Raw genomic sequence first — 20,925 nt, 5'->3', positions numbered from 1 at the left:
TTTACATGCTTCTATATAAAAAAAATCAACTGCATAAAACATCAACACCCTAAAATTAATGAAATCTAAAAGTGCTAAAGCTAAATAAATAAATAAGCAGAAAATCACCCCGCTTATGAAGTGATGTAATATTTTTATATATATTTGTTATTGTCTGTTTATTTTCAATAATTGTTTTATGTATCTGTTAATTTATTATGTATTATGTTAGTTGATTTTATGTTTTGTTGCATAATTGTGTAAATGTATCTTATCATAGTACATAGTTATTGTCATATTAATTATATCAAAATTGTTATTCATAAAATTCACTGTGTAGTAGAATGACATAATAAATGCATATATGTGTGTATAAAAACTCGAAAAATAAAAGTCTCAATGCTTTCGTATTTCAGCACGGCTTGATTACTCTCGCCTACTTTAGCATTTTTGTGATTTAGTTTAAATCGATTTAAATTAGACATCAGGTAAAATAATAGATCTACTATGATTACATACAAGAGTATTTGAAAAAAAAAAACATCCTAAAAATAAGTAAAACAAAATTGTATGCGAATAGTAGAATAGTAGTGAATAGTAGTGCATTAAAATGTGCAGATGTTTGTGTATCGAGGTTATAAAGTCTCGATTACTCTGGCCTGGTCTCCAGAGATAAGGGCGTGACAGGAGAGAACATATCAGGAAGTTGCATATCAGGAAGTTTTGTATGCAGCTCGGAGTGTGTGTGTGTGTTTTGTATGGGTGTATGACTGTATGACTGTATTTGAAGCACTTGTTCGATTCTTGTGATGGAGAGAGATGTTGGGACAGTCGCGGCTCTCAAAGCTCTTGGGTAAGCGACCTGTCCTCAACATTATAAAACTACTAGTGTTCAATGTTTACCTGAAACTTTGCTTTAGTGTTCGGTTCCACCTTAAATGCTGCAGATGTAAGAGAATATATTCCTAAACGCCGTTTAAGGTGGAACGAACAGATTCCGTGTGCATCTTCAGTGCCTAAATCCATGCTCATTATCCACAGTTATAACAGCAGCCGGTGTGTGAGGCGGTGCACCTGTGACGAGCTGCCGTGCCCCGTGCTGTCCTGGCTGGTCGCTGAGTTGAGGAAAAGTTGTCCTGAAATTGGAGGTAATCAATCCACATCAATTTAGTAGAATACCAAATGTGCGGAAATATTTTTAGCATTTAGCAGATGTTCAATTAGAACTAGTACAACAAAAATGACGAGGCTGAAGTTGGTTTGATATTCGCAGCTCCAGATTCGTTTGGCTCGATATTCGCAGCCTCGTATTCCCACCGCGGTCACGCCATCTGCACTTAGAAAACGCTCGGTCGCGCTATCCACACCGAAAACTGGAGTGCGCGTCTAAACCGTGTTTTACTGTAGCAGCGTGCACAGCGCACCCGGAGGAGCGGAGACTGGCGCTTCTCGTGCAGAGACTTAAAATGGAACAGAAACGAGTTTTACACCTAAATAAACATGATTTAACGAGGTCTAATCCACAAATATACACCAGAAAGACCACTTCTTATCTGTAGAACAGTGTAACGTTTTGAAAAGGGTTGGAGTGTTATTAAATAAGCAAATCAAATTGTTATAAAATCACAGCCCTAAATTCTTAAAGATCTTATTCTCATGTATCCCAGATATATGTTTGAAGTGATATTACTGTATCGTTTTTGAGTAATTGAATACCAAAACTATCTATTCGGTTTTGTATAAAAGGGATTTTGGAGTGCTATAAAACCAAAAAAATCTAATTCTTCTTAAATCAGAACATGAACTCCTTAAATAATACCTTCCATACTATTAATGTCATGCATGTATACTGATTGTACAGTATCATTTTGGAGTAAATGAATACCAAACTTAGGAAAAATGTATATTCGGTTGTGCATAAACCAGATTTCGGTGTCCTATAAAACCTTAAAATCAAATTGTTATCCAATGAAACCAAGAAAGTCTTGAAGAAAACATTCCATTCTATTAATGACATGAGTAACAAGTGATATTACTGTATCATTTTGGATTAATTGGATACCAAACTTGGAAAAATGTCTATTCGGTTGTGCATAAACCACATTTCAGAGTCCTATAAAACCAGCAAATCAAATTGTTATCCAATGGCACTAACAAAGTCTTGGAAAACACATTCTATACTATTAATAACATATATATCAAGTGATTTTACTGTACCATTTTGGAGTAATTAAATATCAAACATACAAAAAATGTTAATTTACTTTTGCATAAATCAGATTTCAGAGTCCTATAAAACAAGCAAATCAAATTGTTATCCAATGCCACTAAGACATTCTTGAAGAACACATTCCATACTATTAATGACATGAGTAACAAAGGATATTACTGTATCATTTTGGAGTAATTGAATACGAAGCTTAGGAAAAATGTCTATTTGGTTGCGCAAAAACCTGATTTTGGAGTCCTGTAAAACCAGCAAATTAAATTATCAAATGCTACCGAGACTGTCTTGAAGAACACATTCCATTCTATTATTAACATGAGTAATAAGTGATATTACTGTATAATTTTGGATTAATTGGATACCAAACTTAGAAAAAATGTCTATTCAGTTGTGTATAAACCAGATTTTAAGGTCGCATAAAACCAGCAAATCAAATTGTTATCCAATGCCACCTAGACAGTCTTGAAAAAAACATTCCATACTATTAATGACATGAGTAACAAGTGATTTTACTGTACCATTTTGGAGTAATTAAATATCAAACATACGAAAAATGTTGATTCACTTTTGCATAAACCACATTTCAGAGTCCTATAAAACCAGCAAATTAAATTGTTATCCAATGCCACTAATAAAGTCTTGAAAAACACATTATATACTATTAATAACATAAGTATCAAGGGATTTTACTTTACCATTTTGGAGTAATTAATTATCAAACATACAAAAAATGTTGATTCACTTCTGTATAAACCAGATTTCAAAGTCCTACAAACCATTAAATCAAATTGTTATCCAATGCCACTGATAAAGTCTTGAAAAGCACATTCTATACTATGAATGACTTGAGTAACAAGTGATATTACTGTATCATTTTGGAGTAATTGGATACCAAACTTAGGAAAAATGTTTATTCGATTGTGCAAAAACCTGATTTCAGAGTCCTATAAAACCAGCAAATCAAATTGTTATCCAATGGCACTGACAAAGTCTTGAAGAACACATTCTATACTATTATTGACATGAGTATCAAGTGATTTTACTGTATCATTTTGAAATAATTGGATACCAAACTTGGAAAAATGTCTATTCGGTTGTGCATAAACCAGATTTCGGAGTCCCATAAAACCAGCAAATCAAATTGTTATCCAATGCCACTGATAAAGTCTTGAAAAGCACATTCTATACTATGAATGACTTGAGTAACAAGTGATATTACTGTATCATTTTGGAGTAATTGGATACCAAACTTAGGAAAAATGTTTATTCGATTGTGCAAAAACCTGATTTCGGAGTCCTATAAAACCAGCAAATCAAATTGTTATCCAATGGCACTGACAAAGTCTTGAAGAACACATTCTATACTATTATTGACATGAGTATCAAGTGATTTTACTGTATCATTTTGGAGTAATTGGATACCAAACTTGGAAAAAATGTCTATTCGGTTGTGCAAAAACCTGATTTCAGAGTCCTATAAAACCAGCAAATCAAATTGTTATCCAATGGCACTGACAAAGTCTTGAAGAACACATTCTATACTATTATTGACATGAGTATCAAGTGATTTTACTTTATCATTTTGGAGTAATTGGATACCAAACTTGGAAAAAATGTCTATTCGGTTGTGCATATACCACATTTCAGAGTCCTATAAAACCAGCAAATCAAATTGTTATCCAATGACACTAACAAAGTCTTGAAGAACACATTCTATACTATTATTGACTTGAGTATCAAGTGATTTTACTGTATCATTTTGGAGTAATTGGATACCAAACTTGGAAAAAATGTCTATTCGGTTGTGCATATACCACATTTCAGAGTCCTATAAAACAAGCAAATCAAATTGTTATCCAATGACACTAACAAAGTCTTGAAGAACACATTCTATACTATTATTGACATGAGTATCAAGTGATTTTACTGTATCATTTTGAAATAATTGGATACCAAACTTGGAAAAATGTCTATTCGGTTGTGCATAAACCAGATTTCGGAGTCCCATAAAACCAGCAAATCAAATTGTTATCCAATGGCACTAACAAAGTCTTGAAGAACACATGCTACACTATTATTGACATGAGTATCAAGTGATTTTACTGTATCATTTTGGAGTAATTGGATACCAAACTTGGAAAAAATGTCTATTTGGTTGTGCATAAACCACATTTCAGAGTCCTAGAAAACCAGCAAATCAAATTGTTATCCAATGGCACTAACAAAGTCTTGAAGAACACATGCTATACTATTATTGACATGAGTATCAAGTGATTTTACTGTATCATTTTGGAGTAATTGGATACCAAACTTGGAAAAAATGTCTATTCGGTTGTGCAAAAACCTGATTTCAGAGTCCTATAAAACCAGCAAATCAAATTGTTATCCAATGGCACTGACAAAGTCTTGAAGAACACATTCTATACTATTATTGACATGAGTATCAAGTGATTTTACTGTATCATTTTGGAGTAATTGGATACCAAACTTGGAAAAAATGTCTATTCGGTTGTGCATATACCACATTTCAGAGTCCTATAAAACCAGCAAATCAAATTGTTATCCAATGACACTAACAAAGTCTTGAAGAACACATTCTATACTATTATTGACTTGAGTATCAAGTGATTTTACTGTATCATTTTGAAATAAATGGATACCAAACTTGGAAAAATGTCTATTCGGTTGTGCATAAACCAGATTTCGGAGTCCCATAAAACCAGCAAATCAAATTGTTATCCAATGGCACTAACAAAGTCTTGAAGAACACATGCTATACTATTATTGACATGAGTATCAAGTGATTTTACTGTATCATTTTGGAGTAATTGGATACCAAACTTGGAAAAAATGTCTATTCGGTTGTGCATATACCACATTTCAGAGTCCTATAAAACCAGCAAATCAAATTGTTATCCAATGACACTAACAAAGTCTTGAAGAACACATTCTATACTATTATTGACATGAGTATCAAGTGATTTTACTGTATCATTTTGAAATAATTGGATACCAAACTTGGAAAAATGTCTATTCGGTTGTGCATAAACCAGATTTCGGAGTCCCATAAAACCAGCAAATCAAATTGTTATCCAATGGCACTAACAAAGTCTTGAAGAACACATGCTACACTATTATTGACATGAGTATCAAGTGATTTTACTGTATCATTTTGGAGTAATTGGATACCAAACTTGGAAAAAATGTCTATTTGGTTGTGCATAAACCACATTTCAGAGTCCTAGAAAACCAGCAAATCAAATTGTTATCCAATGGCACTAACAAAGTCTTGAAGAACACATGCTATACTATTATTGACATGAGTATCAAGTGATTTTACTGTATCATTTTGGAGTAATTGGATACCAAACTTGGAAAAAATGTCTATTCGGTTGTGCATAAACCACATTTCAGAGTCCTATAAAACCAGCAAATCAAATTGTTATCCAATGACACTAACAAAGTCTTGAAGAACACATTCTATACTATTATTGACATGAGTATCAAGTGATTTTACTGTATCATTTTGGAGTAATTGGATACCAAACTTGGAAAAAATGTCTATTCGGTTGTGCATAAACCACATTTCAGAGTCCTATAAAACCAGCAAATCAAATTGTTATCCAATGACACTAACAAAGTCTTGAAAAACACATTCTATACTATTAATAACATAAGTATCAAGTGATTTTACTTTACCATTTTGGAGTAATTAATTATCAAACATACGAAAAATGTTGATTCACTTCTGTATAAACCAGATTTCAGAGTCCTACAAACCATTAAATCAAATTGTTATCCAATGCCACTGATAAAGTCTTGAAAAGCACATTCTATACTATTATTGACATGAGTATCAGGTGATTTTACTGTATCATTTTGGAGTAATTGGATACCAAACTTGGAAAAAATGTCTATTCGGTTGTGCATAAACCACATTTCAGAGTCCTATAAAACCAGCAAATCAAATTGTTATCCAATGGCACTAACAAAGTCTTGAAGAACACATTCCATACCATTAGTGACATGAGTAACAAGTGATATAACTGTTTAGTTTTGGAATAATTGAATACCGAACATAGGAAAAATGTCTATTCGTTTGTGCATAAACCAAATCCTATAAAACCAGCAAATCAAATTGTTGTCTAATAAAACCAAAACAGTCTTGAAGAAAATATTCCAATCTACCAAGAACATTAGTCACAAGTGATATTACTGTGTCATTTTTGAGTAATTGGATAGCAAATTTAGAAAAAAATGCCTGTTCAGTTGTGCATAAACCAGATTTTGGAGTCCTATAAACCATCAAATCAAATTGTTATCCAATGGAACCAAGTCCTTCTTGATAAACACATTCCATACTAGTTTTATAGGACCCCGAAATCTGGTTTATTCACAACCGCATAGACATTTGGTATCCAATTAATCCAAAATTATACAGTAATATCACTTGTTACTCATGTCAATAATAGTATGGAATGTGTTCTGCAAGACTGTCTCAGTGGAATTGGATAAAAATTTGATTTGCTGGTTTTATGGGACCTTAAAATCTGGTTTATGCACAACCGAATAAACATTTATTCTAAGTTTGGTATCCAATTAATCCAAAATGATACAGTAATATCACTTGATACTCATGTCAATAATAGTATAGAATGTGTTCTTCGAGACTTTGTTAGTATCATTGGATAACAGTTTGATTTGCTGGTTTTATGGGACTCCCAAATCTGGTTTATGCACAACCAAATAGAATTTTTTTCTATGTTTGGTATCCAATTACTCCAAAATGATACAGTAATATGACTGTTCACTCATGTCATTAATAGTATGACATGTGTTCTTCAAGACAGTCTTGGTGGCATTGGATAACAATTTGATTTGCTGGTTTTGTAGGACTCCGAAATCAGGTTTTTGCACAACCGAATAGACATTTATTCCTAAATTTGGTATCCAATTACTCCAAAATGATACAGTAATATCACTTGATACTCATGTCAATAATAGTATAGCCTGTGTTCTTCAAGACTTTGTTAGTGCCATTAGATAACAATTTGATTTACTGGTTTTATGGGACTCCGAAATCTGGTTTATGCACAACCAAATAGACATGTTTCCAAGTTTGGTATTCAATTATTTCAAAATGATACAGTAAAATCACTTGATACTCATGTCAATAATAGTATAGAATGTGTTCTTCAAGACTTTGTTAGTGTCATTGGATAACAATTTGATTTGCTGGTTTTATAGGACTCTGAAATCTGGTTTATGCACAACCGAATAGACATTTTTCCAAGTTTGGTATCCAATTATTTCAAAATGATACAGTAAAATCACTTGATACTCATGTCAATAATAGTATAGAATGTGTTCTTCAAGACTTTGTTAGTGCCATTGGATAACAATTTGATTTGCTGGTTTTCTAGGACTCTGAAATGTGGTTTATGCACAACCAAATATACATTTTTCCAAGTTTGGTATCCAATTACTCCAAAATGATACAGTAAAATCACTTGATACTCATGTCAAAAATAGTATAGCATGTGTTCTTCAAGACTTTGTTAGTGCCATTGGATAACAATTTGATTTGCTGGTTTTATGGGACTCCGGAATCTGGTTTATGCACAACCAAATAGACATTTTTCCAAGTTTGGTATCCAATTATTTCAAAATGATACAGTAAAATCACTTGATACTCATGTCAATAATAGTATAGAATGTGTTCTTCAAGACTTTGTCAGTGCCATTGGATAACAATTTGATTTGCTGGTTTTATAGGACTCTGAAATCAGGTTTTTGCACAATCGAATAAACATTTTTCCTAAGTTTGGTATCCAATTACTCCAAAATGATACAGTAATGTCACTTGATACTCATGTCAATAATAGTATAGAACTTGTTCTTCAAGACTTTGTTAGTGTCATTGGATAACAATTTGATTTGCTGGTTTTCTAGGACTCTGAAATGTGGTTTATGCACAACCAAATATACATTTTTCCAAGTTTGGTATCCAATTACTCCAAAATGATACAGTAAAATCACTTGATACTCATGTCAATAATAGTGTAGCATGTGTTCTTCAAGACTTTGTTAGTGCCATTGGATAACAATTTGATTTGCTGGTTTTATGGGACTCCGAAATCTGGTTTATGCACAACCGAATAGACATTTTTCCAAGTTTGGTATCCAATTATTTCAAAATGATACAGTAAAATCACTTGATACTCATGTCAATAATAGTGTAGCATGTGTTCTTCAAGACTTTGTTAGTGCCATTGGATAACAATTTGATTTGCTGGTTTTATGGGACTCCGAAATCTGGTTTATGCACAATCGAATAGACATTTTTCCAAGTTTGGTATCCAATTATTTCAAAATGATACAGTAAAATCACTTGATACTCATGTCAATAATAGTATAGAATGTGTTCTTCAAGACTTTGTTAGTGTCATTGGATAACAATTTGATTTGCTGGTTTTATAGGACTCTGAAATGTGGTTTATGCACAACCGAATAGACATTTTTTCCAAGTTTGGTATCCAATTACTCCAAAATGATACAGTAAAATCACTTGATACTCATGTCAAAAATAGTATAGCATGTGTTCTTCAAGACTTTGTTAGTGCCATTGGATAACAATTTGATTTGCTGGTTTTATGGGACTCCGAAATCTGGTTTATGCACAACCAAATAGACATTTTTCCAAGTTTGGTATCCAATTATTTCAAAATGATACAGTAAAATCACTTGATACTCATGTCAATAATAGTATAGAATGTGTTCTTCAAGACTTTGTCAGTGCCATTGGATAACAATTTGATTTGCTGGTTTTATAGGACTCTGAAATCAGGTTTTTGCACAATCGAATAAACATTTTTCCTAAGTTTGGTATCCAATTACTCCAAAATGATACAGTAATGTCACTTGATACTCATGTCAATAATAGTATAGAATGTGTTCTTCAAGACTTTGTTAGTGCCATTGGATAACAATTTGATTTGCTGGTTTTATAGGACTCTGAAATGTGGTTTATGCACAACCGAATAGACATTTTTCCAAGTTTGGTATCCAATTAATCCAAAATGATACAGTAATATCACTTGTTACTCATGTCATTAATAGAATGGAATGTTTTCTTCAAGACTTTCTTGGGTTCATTGGATAACAATTTGATTTGAAGGTTTTATAGGACACCGAAATCTGGTTTATGCACAACCGAATATACATTTTTCCTAAGTTTGGTATTCATTTACTCCAAAATGATACTGTACAATCAGTATACATGCATGACATTAATAGTATGGAAGGTATTATTTAAGGATTTCATGTTCTGATTTAAGAAGAATTAGATTTTTTTGGTTTTATAGCACTCCAAAATCCCTTTTATACAAAACCGAATAGATAGTTTTGGTATTCAATTACTCAAAAATGATACAGTAATATCACTTTAAACATATATCTGGGATACATGAGAATAAGATCTTTAAGAATTTAGGGCTGTGATTTTATAACAATTTGATTTGCTTATTAATAACACTCCAACCCTTTTCAAAACGTTACACTGTTCTACAGATAAGAAGTGGTCTTTCTGGTGTATATTTGTGGATTAGACCTCGTTAAATCATGTTTATTTAGGTGTAAAACTCGTTTCTGTTCCATTTTAAGTCTCTGCACGAGAAGCGCCAGTCTCCGCTCCTCCGGGTGCGCTGTGCACGCTGCTACAGTAAAACACGGTTTAGACGCGCACTCCCGTTTTCGGTGTGGATAGCGCGACCGAGCGTTTTCTAAGTGCAGATGGCGTGACCGCGGTGTATTCCCCGGCTGAAGTTGGTTTGATATTCGCAGCTGCCGCTACACTGAACCACCGTGAACTAAAGGGAGCGTTCACAAACACCCGCTGTTTATATTAAACACCTCACAGATCAACACTGAAGGAGATAGAATGAAGAAAAGCAGTACATCTGTTTATTAACAATGTAAATATACAATATATTATTAAATATAATTTTGTATATTGTAAAATATTTATTTTAATTACTGAATTTATAATTATATATTACAATAAATAATTAAATATATATTTAATAAAATTATATTTTAAAAGCCATTGCGCTCAAAAAATATGAGGCAGATGTTCAAGTGTGATTTTGAAGAACTTTTTCATGTTGGGCCAGACCAAATACACATGATCTGAAGAGTACTAGTCTTCTTCTTTAAGGAAAACCTGGAAGTAGCCTGGCCCAAGCTGATTTTATACTTTAAAATGAACTGGCAAACTTTGAAAGACTTTTTCATCTTGGGCCAGAACACATACACATCAGATGAAGAGAACTTCTCTCCCACTTTGAGGAAAACCTGGAATTAGCCTGGCCCGAGCTGATTTTATACTTTAAAATGAACTGGCAACATAGCATACCAATCCATAATGCACAATGTTTTTTATGTAAAGCTGATGTTCTAGTGTGATTTTGAAGGACTTTTTCATCTTGGGCCAGAACAAATACACATGATCTGAAGAGTACTAGTCTTCTACTTTAATAAAAACCTGGAAATAGCCTGGCCCAAGCAGATTTTATACTTTAAAATGAACTGGCAACCTGTAATACCGATCCATAAAGCACAATTGTTTTATGTAAAGCTGATGTTCTAGTGTGATTTTGAAGGACTTTTTCATCTTGGGCCAGAACAAATACACATGATCTGAAGAGTACTAGTCTTCTTCTTTAAGGAAAACCTGGAATTAGCCTGGCCCAAGCTGATTTTATACTTTAAAATTAACTGGCAACATGGCCTACCGATCCATAATGCACAAAAAAATGTAATATAAAGCTGATGTTCTAGTGTGATTTTGAAGGACTTTTTAATCTTGGGCCAGACCAAATACACATGATCTAAAGAGTACTAGTCTTCTACTTTAAGGAAAACCTGGAAATAGCTTGGCCCAAGCTGATTTTATACTTTAAAATGAACTGGCAACATGGAATACCGATCCATAATGCACAATTTTTTTATGTAAAGCTGATGTTCCAGTGTGATTTTGAAGGACTTTTTCATATTGGGCCAGACCAAATACACATGATGTAAAGAGTACTAGTCTTCTACTTTAGGGAAAGCCTGGAATTAGCCTGGCCCAAGCTGATTTTATACTTTAAAATTAACTGGCAACATGGCATACCGATCCATAAGGCACAAAAAAGTTTAATTTAAAGCTGATGTTCTAGTGTGATTTTGAAGGACTTTTTAATCTTGGGCCAGACCAAATACACATGATCTGAAGAGTACTAGTCTTCTATTTTAAGAAAAACCTGGAATTAGCCTGGCCCAAGCTGATTTTATACTTTAAAATGAACTGGCAACATGTAATAATGATCCATAATGCACAAAGAAATTGAATATAAAGCTGATGTTCTAGTGTGATTTTGAAGGACTTTTTAATCTTGGGCCAGAACAAATACACATGATCTGAAGAGAACTAGTCTTCTACTTTAAGGAAAACCTGGAATTAGCCTGGCCCGAGCTGATTTTATACTTTAAAATGAACTGGCAACATGGAATACCGATCCATAATGCACAATTGTTTTTATGTAAAGCTGATGTTCTAGTGTGATTTTGAAGGACTTTTTAATCTTGGGCCAGACCAAATACACATGATCTGAAGAGTACTAGTCTTCTACTTTAAGAAAAACCTGGAATTAGCCTGGTCCAAGCTGATTTTATACTTTAAAATGAACTGGCAACATGGAATAACGAGCCATTTTGCACAAAAAAGCCACTGTTCCAGTACAATTTTGAAGATTTTTTTAATCTTGGGCCAGAACAAATACACATGATCTGAAGAGAACTAGTCTTCTACTTTAAGGAAAACCTGGAAATAGCCTGGCCCAAGCTGATTTTATACTTTAAAATGAACTGGCAATATGGAATACCGATCCATAATGCACAATTTTTCTTTATGTAAAGCTGATGTTCTAGTGTGATTTTGAAGGGCTTTTTCATCTTGGGCCAGACCAAATACACATGATCTGAAGAGTACTAGTCTTCTACTTTAAGAAAAACCTGGAATTAGCCTGGCCCAAGCTGATTTTATACTTTAAAATGAACTGGCAACATGGAATAACGATCCATAATGCACAATTGTTTTATGTAAAGCTGATGTTCTAGTGTGATTTTGAAGGACTTTTTCATCTTGGGCCAGAACAAATACACATGATCTGAAGAGTACTAGTCTTCTTCTTTAAGGAAAACCTGGAATTAGCCTGGCCCAAGCTGATTTTATACTTTAAAATTAACTGGCAACATGGCCTACCGATCCATAATGCACAAAAAAATGTAATATAAAGCTGATGTTCTAGTGTGATTTTGAAGGACTTTTTAATCTTGGGCCAGACCAAATACACATGATCTAAAGAGTACTAGTCTTCTACTTTAAGGAAAACCTGGAAATAGCTTGGCCCAAGCTGATTTTATACTTTAAAATGAACTGGCAACATGGAATACCGATCCATAATGCACAATTTTTTTATGTAAAGCTGATGTTCCAGTGTGATTTTGAAGGACTTTTTCATATTGGGCCAGACCAAATACACATGATGTAAAGAGTACTAGTCTTCTACTTTAGGGAAAGCCTGGAATTAGCCTGGCCCAAGCTGATTTTATACTTTAAAATTAACTGGCAACATGGCATACCGATCCATAAGGCACAAAAAAGTTTAATTTAAAGCTGATGTTCTAGTGTGATTTTGAAGGACTTTTTAATCTTGGGCCAGACCAAATACACATGATCTGAAGAGTACTAGTCTTCTACTTTAAGAAAAACCTGGAATTAGCCTGGCCCAAGCTGATTTTATACTTTAAAATGAACTGGCAACATGTAATAATGATCCATAATGCACAAAGAAATTGAATATAAAGCTGATATTCTAGTGTGATTTTGAAGGACTTTTTAATCTTGGGCCAGACCAAATACACATGATCTAAAGAGTACTAGTCTTCTACTTTAAGGAAAACCTGGAATTAGCCTGGCCCAAGCTGATTTTATACTTTAAAATGAACTGGCAACATGGAATACCGATCCATAATGCACAATGTTTTATGTAAAGCTGATGTTCCAGTGTGATTTTGAAGGACTTTTTCATCTTGGGCCAGAAAAAATACACATGATCAAAAGAGTACTAGTCTTCTACTTTAAGGAAAGCCTGGAAATAGCCTGGCCCGAGCTGATTTTATACTTTAAAATGAACTGGCAACATGGTATAACGAGCCATTTTGCACAAAAAAGCCACTGTTCCAGTACAAGTTTGAAGAATTTTATCCTTTAAAATGAATTGGCAACATGACATGAAAGCCATTTTGCACAGAAATAATGAATATAAAGCATTGATTTTGAGAATACCAGAACTCTTCATCTGATGTGTATTTGGTCTGAAAAAAAAGTCCAAAATCATACTGGAATATCAGCTTTAAATAATATTTTTTTTGTGCTGCCATGTTGCCAATTAATTGTGCAGTCTAAAATCAGCTCGGGCCAGGCAAATCCCAAAATTTTCTCAAAGTAGAAGACTAGTACTCTTCAGATCATGTGTATTTGGTCTGGCCCAAGATGAAAAAGCCCTTCAAAATCACACTGGAACATCAGCTTTACATAAAGAAAAATTGTGCATTATGGATCGGTATTCCATATTGCCAGTTCATTTTAAAGTATAAAATCAGCTCGGGCCAGGCTATTTCCAGGTTTTCCTTAAAGTAGAAGACTAGTTCTCTTCAGATCATGTGTATTTGTTCTGGCCCAAGATTAAAAAATTCTTCAAAATTGTACTGGAACAGTGGCTTTTTTGTGCAAAATGGCTCGTTATACCATGTTGCCAATTCATTTTAAAGTATAAAATCAGCTTGGGCCAGGCTAATTCCAGGCTTTCCCTAATGTAGAAGACTAGTACTCTTTAGATCATGTGTATTTGGTCTGGCCCAATATGAAAAAGTCCTTCAAAATCACACTGGAACATCAGCTTTACATAAAAAATATTGTGCATTATGGATCGGTATGCTATGTTGCCAGTTAATTTTAAAGTATAAAATCAGCTCGGGCCAGGCTAATTCCAGGTTTTCCTTAAAGTAGAAGACTAGTTCTCTTCAGATCATGTGTATTTGTTCTGGCCCAAGATTAAAAAGTCCTTCAAAATCACACTAGAACATCAGCTTTATATTCAATTTCTTTGTGCATTATGGATCGTTATTCCATGTTGCCAGTTCATTTTAAAGTATAAAATCAGCTTGGGCCAGGCTAATTCCAGGTTTTTCTTAAAGTAGAAGACTAGTACTCTTCAGATCATGTGTATTTGGTCTGGCCCAAGATTAAAAAGTCCTTCAAAATCACACTAGAACATCAGCTTTAAATTAAACTTTTTTGTGCCTTATGGATCGGTATGCCATGTTGCCAGTTAATTTTAAAGTATAAAATCAGCTTGGGCCAGGCTAATTCCAGGCTTTCCCTAAAGTAGAACACTAGCACTCTTTAGATCATGTGTATTTGGTCTGGCCCAATATGAAAAAGTCCTTCAAAATCACACTGGAACATCAGCTTTACATAAAAAAATTGTGCTTTATGGATCGGTATTCCATGTTGCCAGTTCATTTTAAAGTATAAAATCAGCTTGGGCCAGGCTATTTCCAGGTTTTCCTTAAAGTAGAAGACTAGTACTCTTTAGATCATGTGTATTTGTTCTGGCCCAAGATTAAAAAGTCCTTCAAAATCACACTAGAACATCAGCTTTATATTCAATTTTTTTGTGCATTATGGATCGGTAGGCCATGTTGCCAGTTAATTTTAAAGTATAAAATCAGCTTAGGCCAGGCTAATTCCAGGTTTTCCTTAAAGTAGAAGACTAGTACTCTTCAGATCATGTGTATTTGGTCTGTCCCAAGATTAAAAAGTCCTTCAAAATCACACTAGAACATCAGCTTTAAATTAAACTTTTTTGTGCCTTATGGATCGGTATGCCATGTGCCAGTTAATTTTAAAGTATAAAATCAGCTCGGGCCAGGCTAATTCCAGGCTTTCCCTAAAGTAGAAGACTAGTACTCTTTAGATCATGTGTATTTGGTCTGGCACAATATGAAAAAGTCCTTCAAAATCACACTGGAACATCAGCTTTACATAAAAAAATTGTGCTTTATGGATCGGTATTCCATGTTGCCAGTTCATTTTAAAGTATAAAATCAGCTTGGGCCAGGCTATTTCCAGGTTTTCCTTAAAGTAGAAGACTAGTACTCTTTAGATCATGTGTATTTGTTCTGGCCCAAGATTAAAAAGTCCTTCAAAATCACACTAGAACATCAGCTTTATATTCAATTTTTTTGTGCATTATGGATCGGTAGGCCATGTTGCCAGTTAATTTTAAAGTATAAAATCAGCTTGGGCCAGGCTAATTCCAGGTTTTCCTTAAAGAAGAAGACTAGTACTCTTCAGATCATGTGTATTTGTTCTGGCCCAAGATGAAAAAGTCCTTCAAAATCACACTAGAACATCAGCTTTACATAAAAAAATTGTGCTTTATCGATCGGTATTCCATGTTGCCAGTTCATTTTAAAGTATAAAATCAGCTTGGGCCAGGCTAATTCCAGGTTTTCCTTAAAGTAGAAGACTAGTACTCTTCAGATCATGTGTATTTGGTCTGGCCCAAGATGATAAAGCCCTTCAAAATCACACTGGAACATCAGCTTTACATAAAGAAAAATTGTGCATTATGGATCGGTATTCCATATTGCCAGTTAATTTTAAAGTATAAAATCAGCTTGGGCCAGGCTATTTCCAGGTTTTCCTTAAAGTAGAAGACTAGTTCTCTTCAGATCATGTGTATTTGTTCTGGCCCAAGATTAAAAAAATCTTCAAAATTGTACTGGAACAGTGGCTTTTTTGTGCAAAATGGCTCGTTATACCATGTTGCCAATTCATTTTAAAGTATAAAATCAGCTTGGGCCAGGCTAATTCCAGGTTTGTCTTAAAGTAGAAGACTAGTACTCTTTAGATCATGTCTATTTGGTCTGGCCCAAGATTAAAAAGTCCTTCAAAATCACACTAGAACATCAGCTTTACATAAAAAAAATTGTGCATTATGGATCGGTATTCCATGTTGCCAGTTCATTTTAAAGTATAAAATCAGCTTGGGCCAGGCTATTTCCAGGTTTTCCTTAAAGTAGAAGACTAGTACTCTTTAGATCATGTGTATTTGGTCTGGCCCAAGATTAAAAAGTCCTTCAAAATCACACTAGAACATCAGCTTTATATTCAATTTTTTTGTGCATTATGGATCGGTAGGCCATGTTGCCAGTTAATTTTAAAGTATAAAATCAGCTCGGGCCAGGCTAATTCCAGGTTTTCCTTAAAGAAGAAGACTAGTACTCTTCAGATCATGTGTATTTGGTCTGGCCCAAGATTAAAAAGTCCTTCAAAATCACACTAGAACTTCAGCTTTAAATTAAACTTTTTTCTGCCTTATGGATCGGTATGCCATGTTGCCAGTTAATTTTAAAGTATAAAATCACCTTGGGCCAGGCTAATTCCAGGCTTTCCCTAAAGTAGAAGACTAGTACTCTTTAGATCATGTGTATTTGGTCTGGCCCAACATGAAAAAGTCCTTCAAAATCACACTGGAACATCAGCTTTACATAAAAAAATTGTGCATTATGGATCGGTATTCCATGTTGCCAGTTAATTTTAAAGTATAAAATCAGCTTGGGCCAGGCTAATTCCAGGTTTTCCTTAAAGAAGAAGAGTAGTACTCTTCAGATCATGTGTATTTGGTCTGGCCCAACATGAAAAAGTTCTTCAAAATCACACTTGAACATCTGCCTCATATTTTTTGAGCGCAATGGCTTTTAAAATATAATTTTATTAAATATATATTTAATTATTTATTGTAATATATAATTATAAATTCAGTAATTAAAACAAATATTTTACAATATACAAAATTATATTTAATAATATATTGTATATTTACATTGTTAATAAACAGATGTACTGCTTTTCTTCATTCTATCTCCTTCAGTGTTGATCTGTGAGGTGTTTAATATAAACAGCGGGTGTTTGTGAACGCTCCCTTTAGTTCACGGTGGTTCAGTGTAGCGGCAGCTGCGAATATCAAACCAACTTCAGCCGGGGAATACGAGGCTGCGAATATCGAGCCAAACGAATCTGGAGCTGCGAATATCAAACCAACTTCAGCCTCGTCAAAAATGATTTGTTTTAGTGAGTTTAAGAAAATAAAACCTGTAAACTTGATTTCAAGTTTACAGGTTTTGTGTTTTAGGACCAGTTAAAGTTTTACCGCATATACAAGAAATAGCTACTGATATATAGACAATAGGGCAAAGACAATATACAAAACACATCAAGACAGCTGTTCAATAGTACAATAAATATATACAGTAATTATAGTCAACTTTAGGACATGTCCACATCAATATTTAGTAATACTAGGCATTCTGAATTAAAAAAATATATTTATCTTTGCATATGCACTCTTTTAATTGTTGTGATTTAATACTTTCTCTGCTTTGCAGGAGGAGGTGGTAGTGGTGCTGTTCTGGCCGGAGAGCTGAAAAAGTTGTTGGAATTGTTGTTTTACCCTTACGACTCTCTCACCTCCGAAACTCTCACATCCATCCATCTCAACAGAATAACAGGTGAAGACCTAATACACTGTGTGTTTTTTTTTTTATAGGGCTACTTTGGTGTTTACTTCTGCAAAATAAATACTCAAATTTTAAAGTGAATTTGGAGGTTCTAAAGAGAGAAAAATACTTCCGCTAAGCTTAAATGAGGAACAGAATTAGACAAAATGACTTGCTTTTCTAGCAATACAGTTTTACATTGTAAAAAAAAAAAAAAGACTTGTCTAGGCCTTATAGACAATGCTAATATTGTCTTATATTGTAACAAGTTGGGATGCATTTTTGCAGTTCATCAGTGAAATAGTGTGGCATGATTTAGATCTTCATTTACATCTAGATTTTAGTCTAGACTGAGAACCCAATTAACCCAATACTTATTTTGTGTTCAACTTCAAAAACAGATTTTCTGGTGTCTGAGTTAGAAGCAGCACATATACTCCAACACAGAGAGAGTCACCCAGAAGACACCAAGCCACAGAGTGAATCAGAAAAAGAACAAAGAAGGCAAGAATGTAATGCCATAGACCTTGAAGAAGAGACCCAAGCTGAGGGGGATAAGAATGACGAGAAGGAGATAATGAAGGAGTTGGCACAGATGTTTCAGGCCCTGCATATGGATTCAGCCTCTCAGCTCAGTGATGCTTACGCACAGGTAAAAGAGGTATAAAGGTGTAGGTGCAATAACCACTTGACACAGGTAGTTGTGCTTATTGGTCTGTATATATTAATAAACTCCATTCACTCAGGTGGAATCACAGCTGGCATCTCTGCCCAAGGTTGAACTGCAAGAGCCACTGCTAAAGACTAGCCTGAGTTCTTCACAGTGGGTATGAAGTACACAGATACACCCTCCCACACAGTGCACCAAGACCAATGCACTTTGATTAAACTGCTAAATAGCTGATGTCTCTCTTACTTTGTATGTTCTGTTACAACCTTGTTTATTTTCAGGGAAAAGTGAATGAGATTAATCAAGCCCTACGCAAAGATTATGAGTGCCGACGCCAAATGATGATCAAGCGCTTCTATGTCACACTCCAGTCCTTTGCATGGGGAGAGAGAGGAAAGGTATGAAGATTCAGTGCTGAGCAATTTGGTATCAATCAACCAGAGAGCATAATTAATCCTGTTCAAATCGCTACAGTATGCAAAATGCTAAATAACAAATCTAATTTTACTGGAGCATTGTATTCATTATATGTTAGATGTCAAATATAAGTAAATATATATTGGACTAGGTTTCCGAGACCAGGATTTAGTCTAGTCCTGGATTATACATCATTCTGAATGGAGATTGTAAATTCAGAGTATAGTCCAGAAATAGGTTTAATGTCTCGGAAACAAATCCAAAGTGATTAATTATGCAAAAGTAAGGAAAAATATATGGTGTTGCCCTTTTTGTGGTGTTAAAAATGTAAATAGTAACAGCATATACACTAATATTTATTCCAAAGTATTGTCTATGCATATGTATCTTATACTTTTAGGAACGCAGCGCAGTCCTGTCCTCTGTACCTCCTTTTTCAGCTCCACTTGAGTCCTCAGTCTCTATTGCTCTGCTGCTGGCAGCCAGGGAGGATCAGTCTCGCATTCTGCCAGTGAGAGCAGGACCATCAACAGCCATTCATAAGGTACCATACTTAATACCTTAATAGAAATGTTACGACAGAGGACTGATTGTTGTCTTTTTTTATGTAATTCCTTCTCTACTACATTAAGTTGCATGTTTTTATCACCTATGTAATTCCACCAAGAACCAGGTTTCTAACAGTGTGTTTACCTTAAGATGGCTGTACTACATTTCTAGTGGACCTGTCATAATAGTAACAATAAGAAAAACATATATTCAGGGTTTCTTTACAATTTTATTTTTATAATACTGTTGTATAGCAAAAAAAACAAAAAAACAAAAAACAGATGAGCTTACGTAGTACTGTGAATAGCATCATCTTTGCTGATATAAATATATATTTGTATTATTTAATTAATTATATTAATATTTTTTAAAAAGATTTAAATTGTCAAAAATCAGAGATATAATTATTTACAGTTTACCACCTTCTGGGTGTATTTATGTTCACCAGTGTAGTGAAGATGAACTCATTATGAGATGAAAACGCATAATATTACTATTTATGTTTTGGGTACAGGTGTTGATGGGTAGTGTACCAGACAGAGGAGGTCGGCCTGGAGAGATTGAGCCTCCCATGCCAGCTTTCACTCGACGCAGTGAAGGAGGAGGTGGTCAAAGGCGTGAAAAAAACAAGTTCCAGAAACGGGAGTTTTCAGGAAAAAAGAAAAAAAATAAGAACAACTAGTACTGATGGTAGATCTCGACAAAATTTAAGTTTTAAAGGAATATGTGCCTAAAATGTTAATATTGCTCCAGCTAAACAGAATCTGTTCAATATTAGGCATTTGAGAGTACGCCTAATGGTTTTCATTAGCATATTTTTTTGTAGTAACAGTTTGGGGTAAAGTATTGCTTTAATGATCAGCAATATGCACTTGAGGTCTTACTGCTAATTGCAAAGATAGAATTTTATTTTGTTAAGTTATGCACTTTGAAAAATACTTTAATGTAATTAATTCTAAATCTTTAAAATCCTCTCTGAGGAAAAATGTTGTGTTCTCAACACTATTAGACAAACCTGACCTATGTTTTTTATTATTTTTGCATGACATATGTTAGGTGTTGGCTTTTTACAATGAAATTATTTCAACAACCTCTTTCAGCTTTACGTTCTGAATGTACAATCAGTTTTAAAGGTAAACATTCTGGGAGTGTGTCATGATATTGATACAAAATTCTTAATTTTTCATGACGTGTAACCCTTTAAGTACACAAGTTTGATTTATCATTATACTGGATATAACATGCAATCTGACATTTATTTGATGCTGACATGTACAACTTGATTTAGTCTCACTGAAATTCAGTAAAGAGAAATAGTCTGAAATGCATATGTAAATATGAATAGGCAGGTGAGCCTATGTAAATTTAAGTGAACCTATTAAAATATACTGGTTTCTATCTGAGTTAAAGCTGT

General features: G+C 34.0%; 1 protein-coding gene across 2 annotated transcripts; it reads left to right on the top strand.

The window, feature by feature from the left end:
- Nucleotides 1-674: 674 nt before the first annotated feature.
- im:7138535 (uncharacterized protein LOC797998 homolog) lies at nt 675-20,914 on the top strand. Of its 2 annotated transcripts, none has more exons than XM_007260353.4 (8): nt 675-832; nt 1,021-1,127; nt 17,765-17,887; nt 18,277-18,527; nt 18,622-18,702; nt 18,827-18,943; nt 19,363-19,506; nt 20,026-20,914. In XM_007260353.4, exons 1-8 carry the CDS (start codon nt 789-791, stop codon nt 20,191-20,193), a joined length of 1,035 nt encoding a protein of 344 aa, XP_007260415.3. In that variant the 5' UTR covers nt 675-788; the 3' UTR covers nt 20,194-20,914. The 2 variants fall into 2 exon arrangements, with proteins under 2 accessions (XP_007260415.3, XP_049331918.1); XM_049475961.1 differs by having other exon boundaries at nt 18,277-18,536.
- The last annotated feature ends 11 nt before the right edge of the window (nt 20,915-20,925 follow it).

Source organism: Astyanax mexicanus, chromosome 1 (genome assembly GCF_023375975.1).
Source record: "Astyanax mexicanus isolate ESR-SI-001 chromosome 1, AstMex3_surface, whole genome shotgun sequence".
In the NCBI taxonomy this organism is placed as follows: domain Eukaryota; kingdom Metazoa; phylum Chordata; class Actinopteri; order Characiformes; family Acestrorhamphidae; genus Astyanax; species Astyanax mexicanus.
This window is presented reverse-complemented; position numbering and strand designations above follow the sequence as displayed.

Excerpts from the sequence above, each read along its gene's own strand:
- im:7138535 (XM_049475961.1), top strand. The coding sequence starts at position 789 with ATGGAGAGAGATGTTGGGACAGTCGCGGCTCTCAAAGCTCTTGG. Across the intron at positions 17,888-18,276 it reads CCATCTCAACAGAATAACAG|ATTTTCTGGTGTCTGAGTTA; the intron begins GTGAAGACCTAA and ends CTTCAAAAACAG. Across the intron at positions 19,507-20,025 it reads CATCAACAGCCATTCATAAG|GTGTTGATGGGTAGTGTACC; the intron begins GTACCATACTTA and ends TTTTGGGTACAG.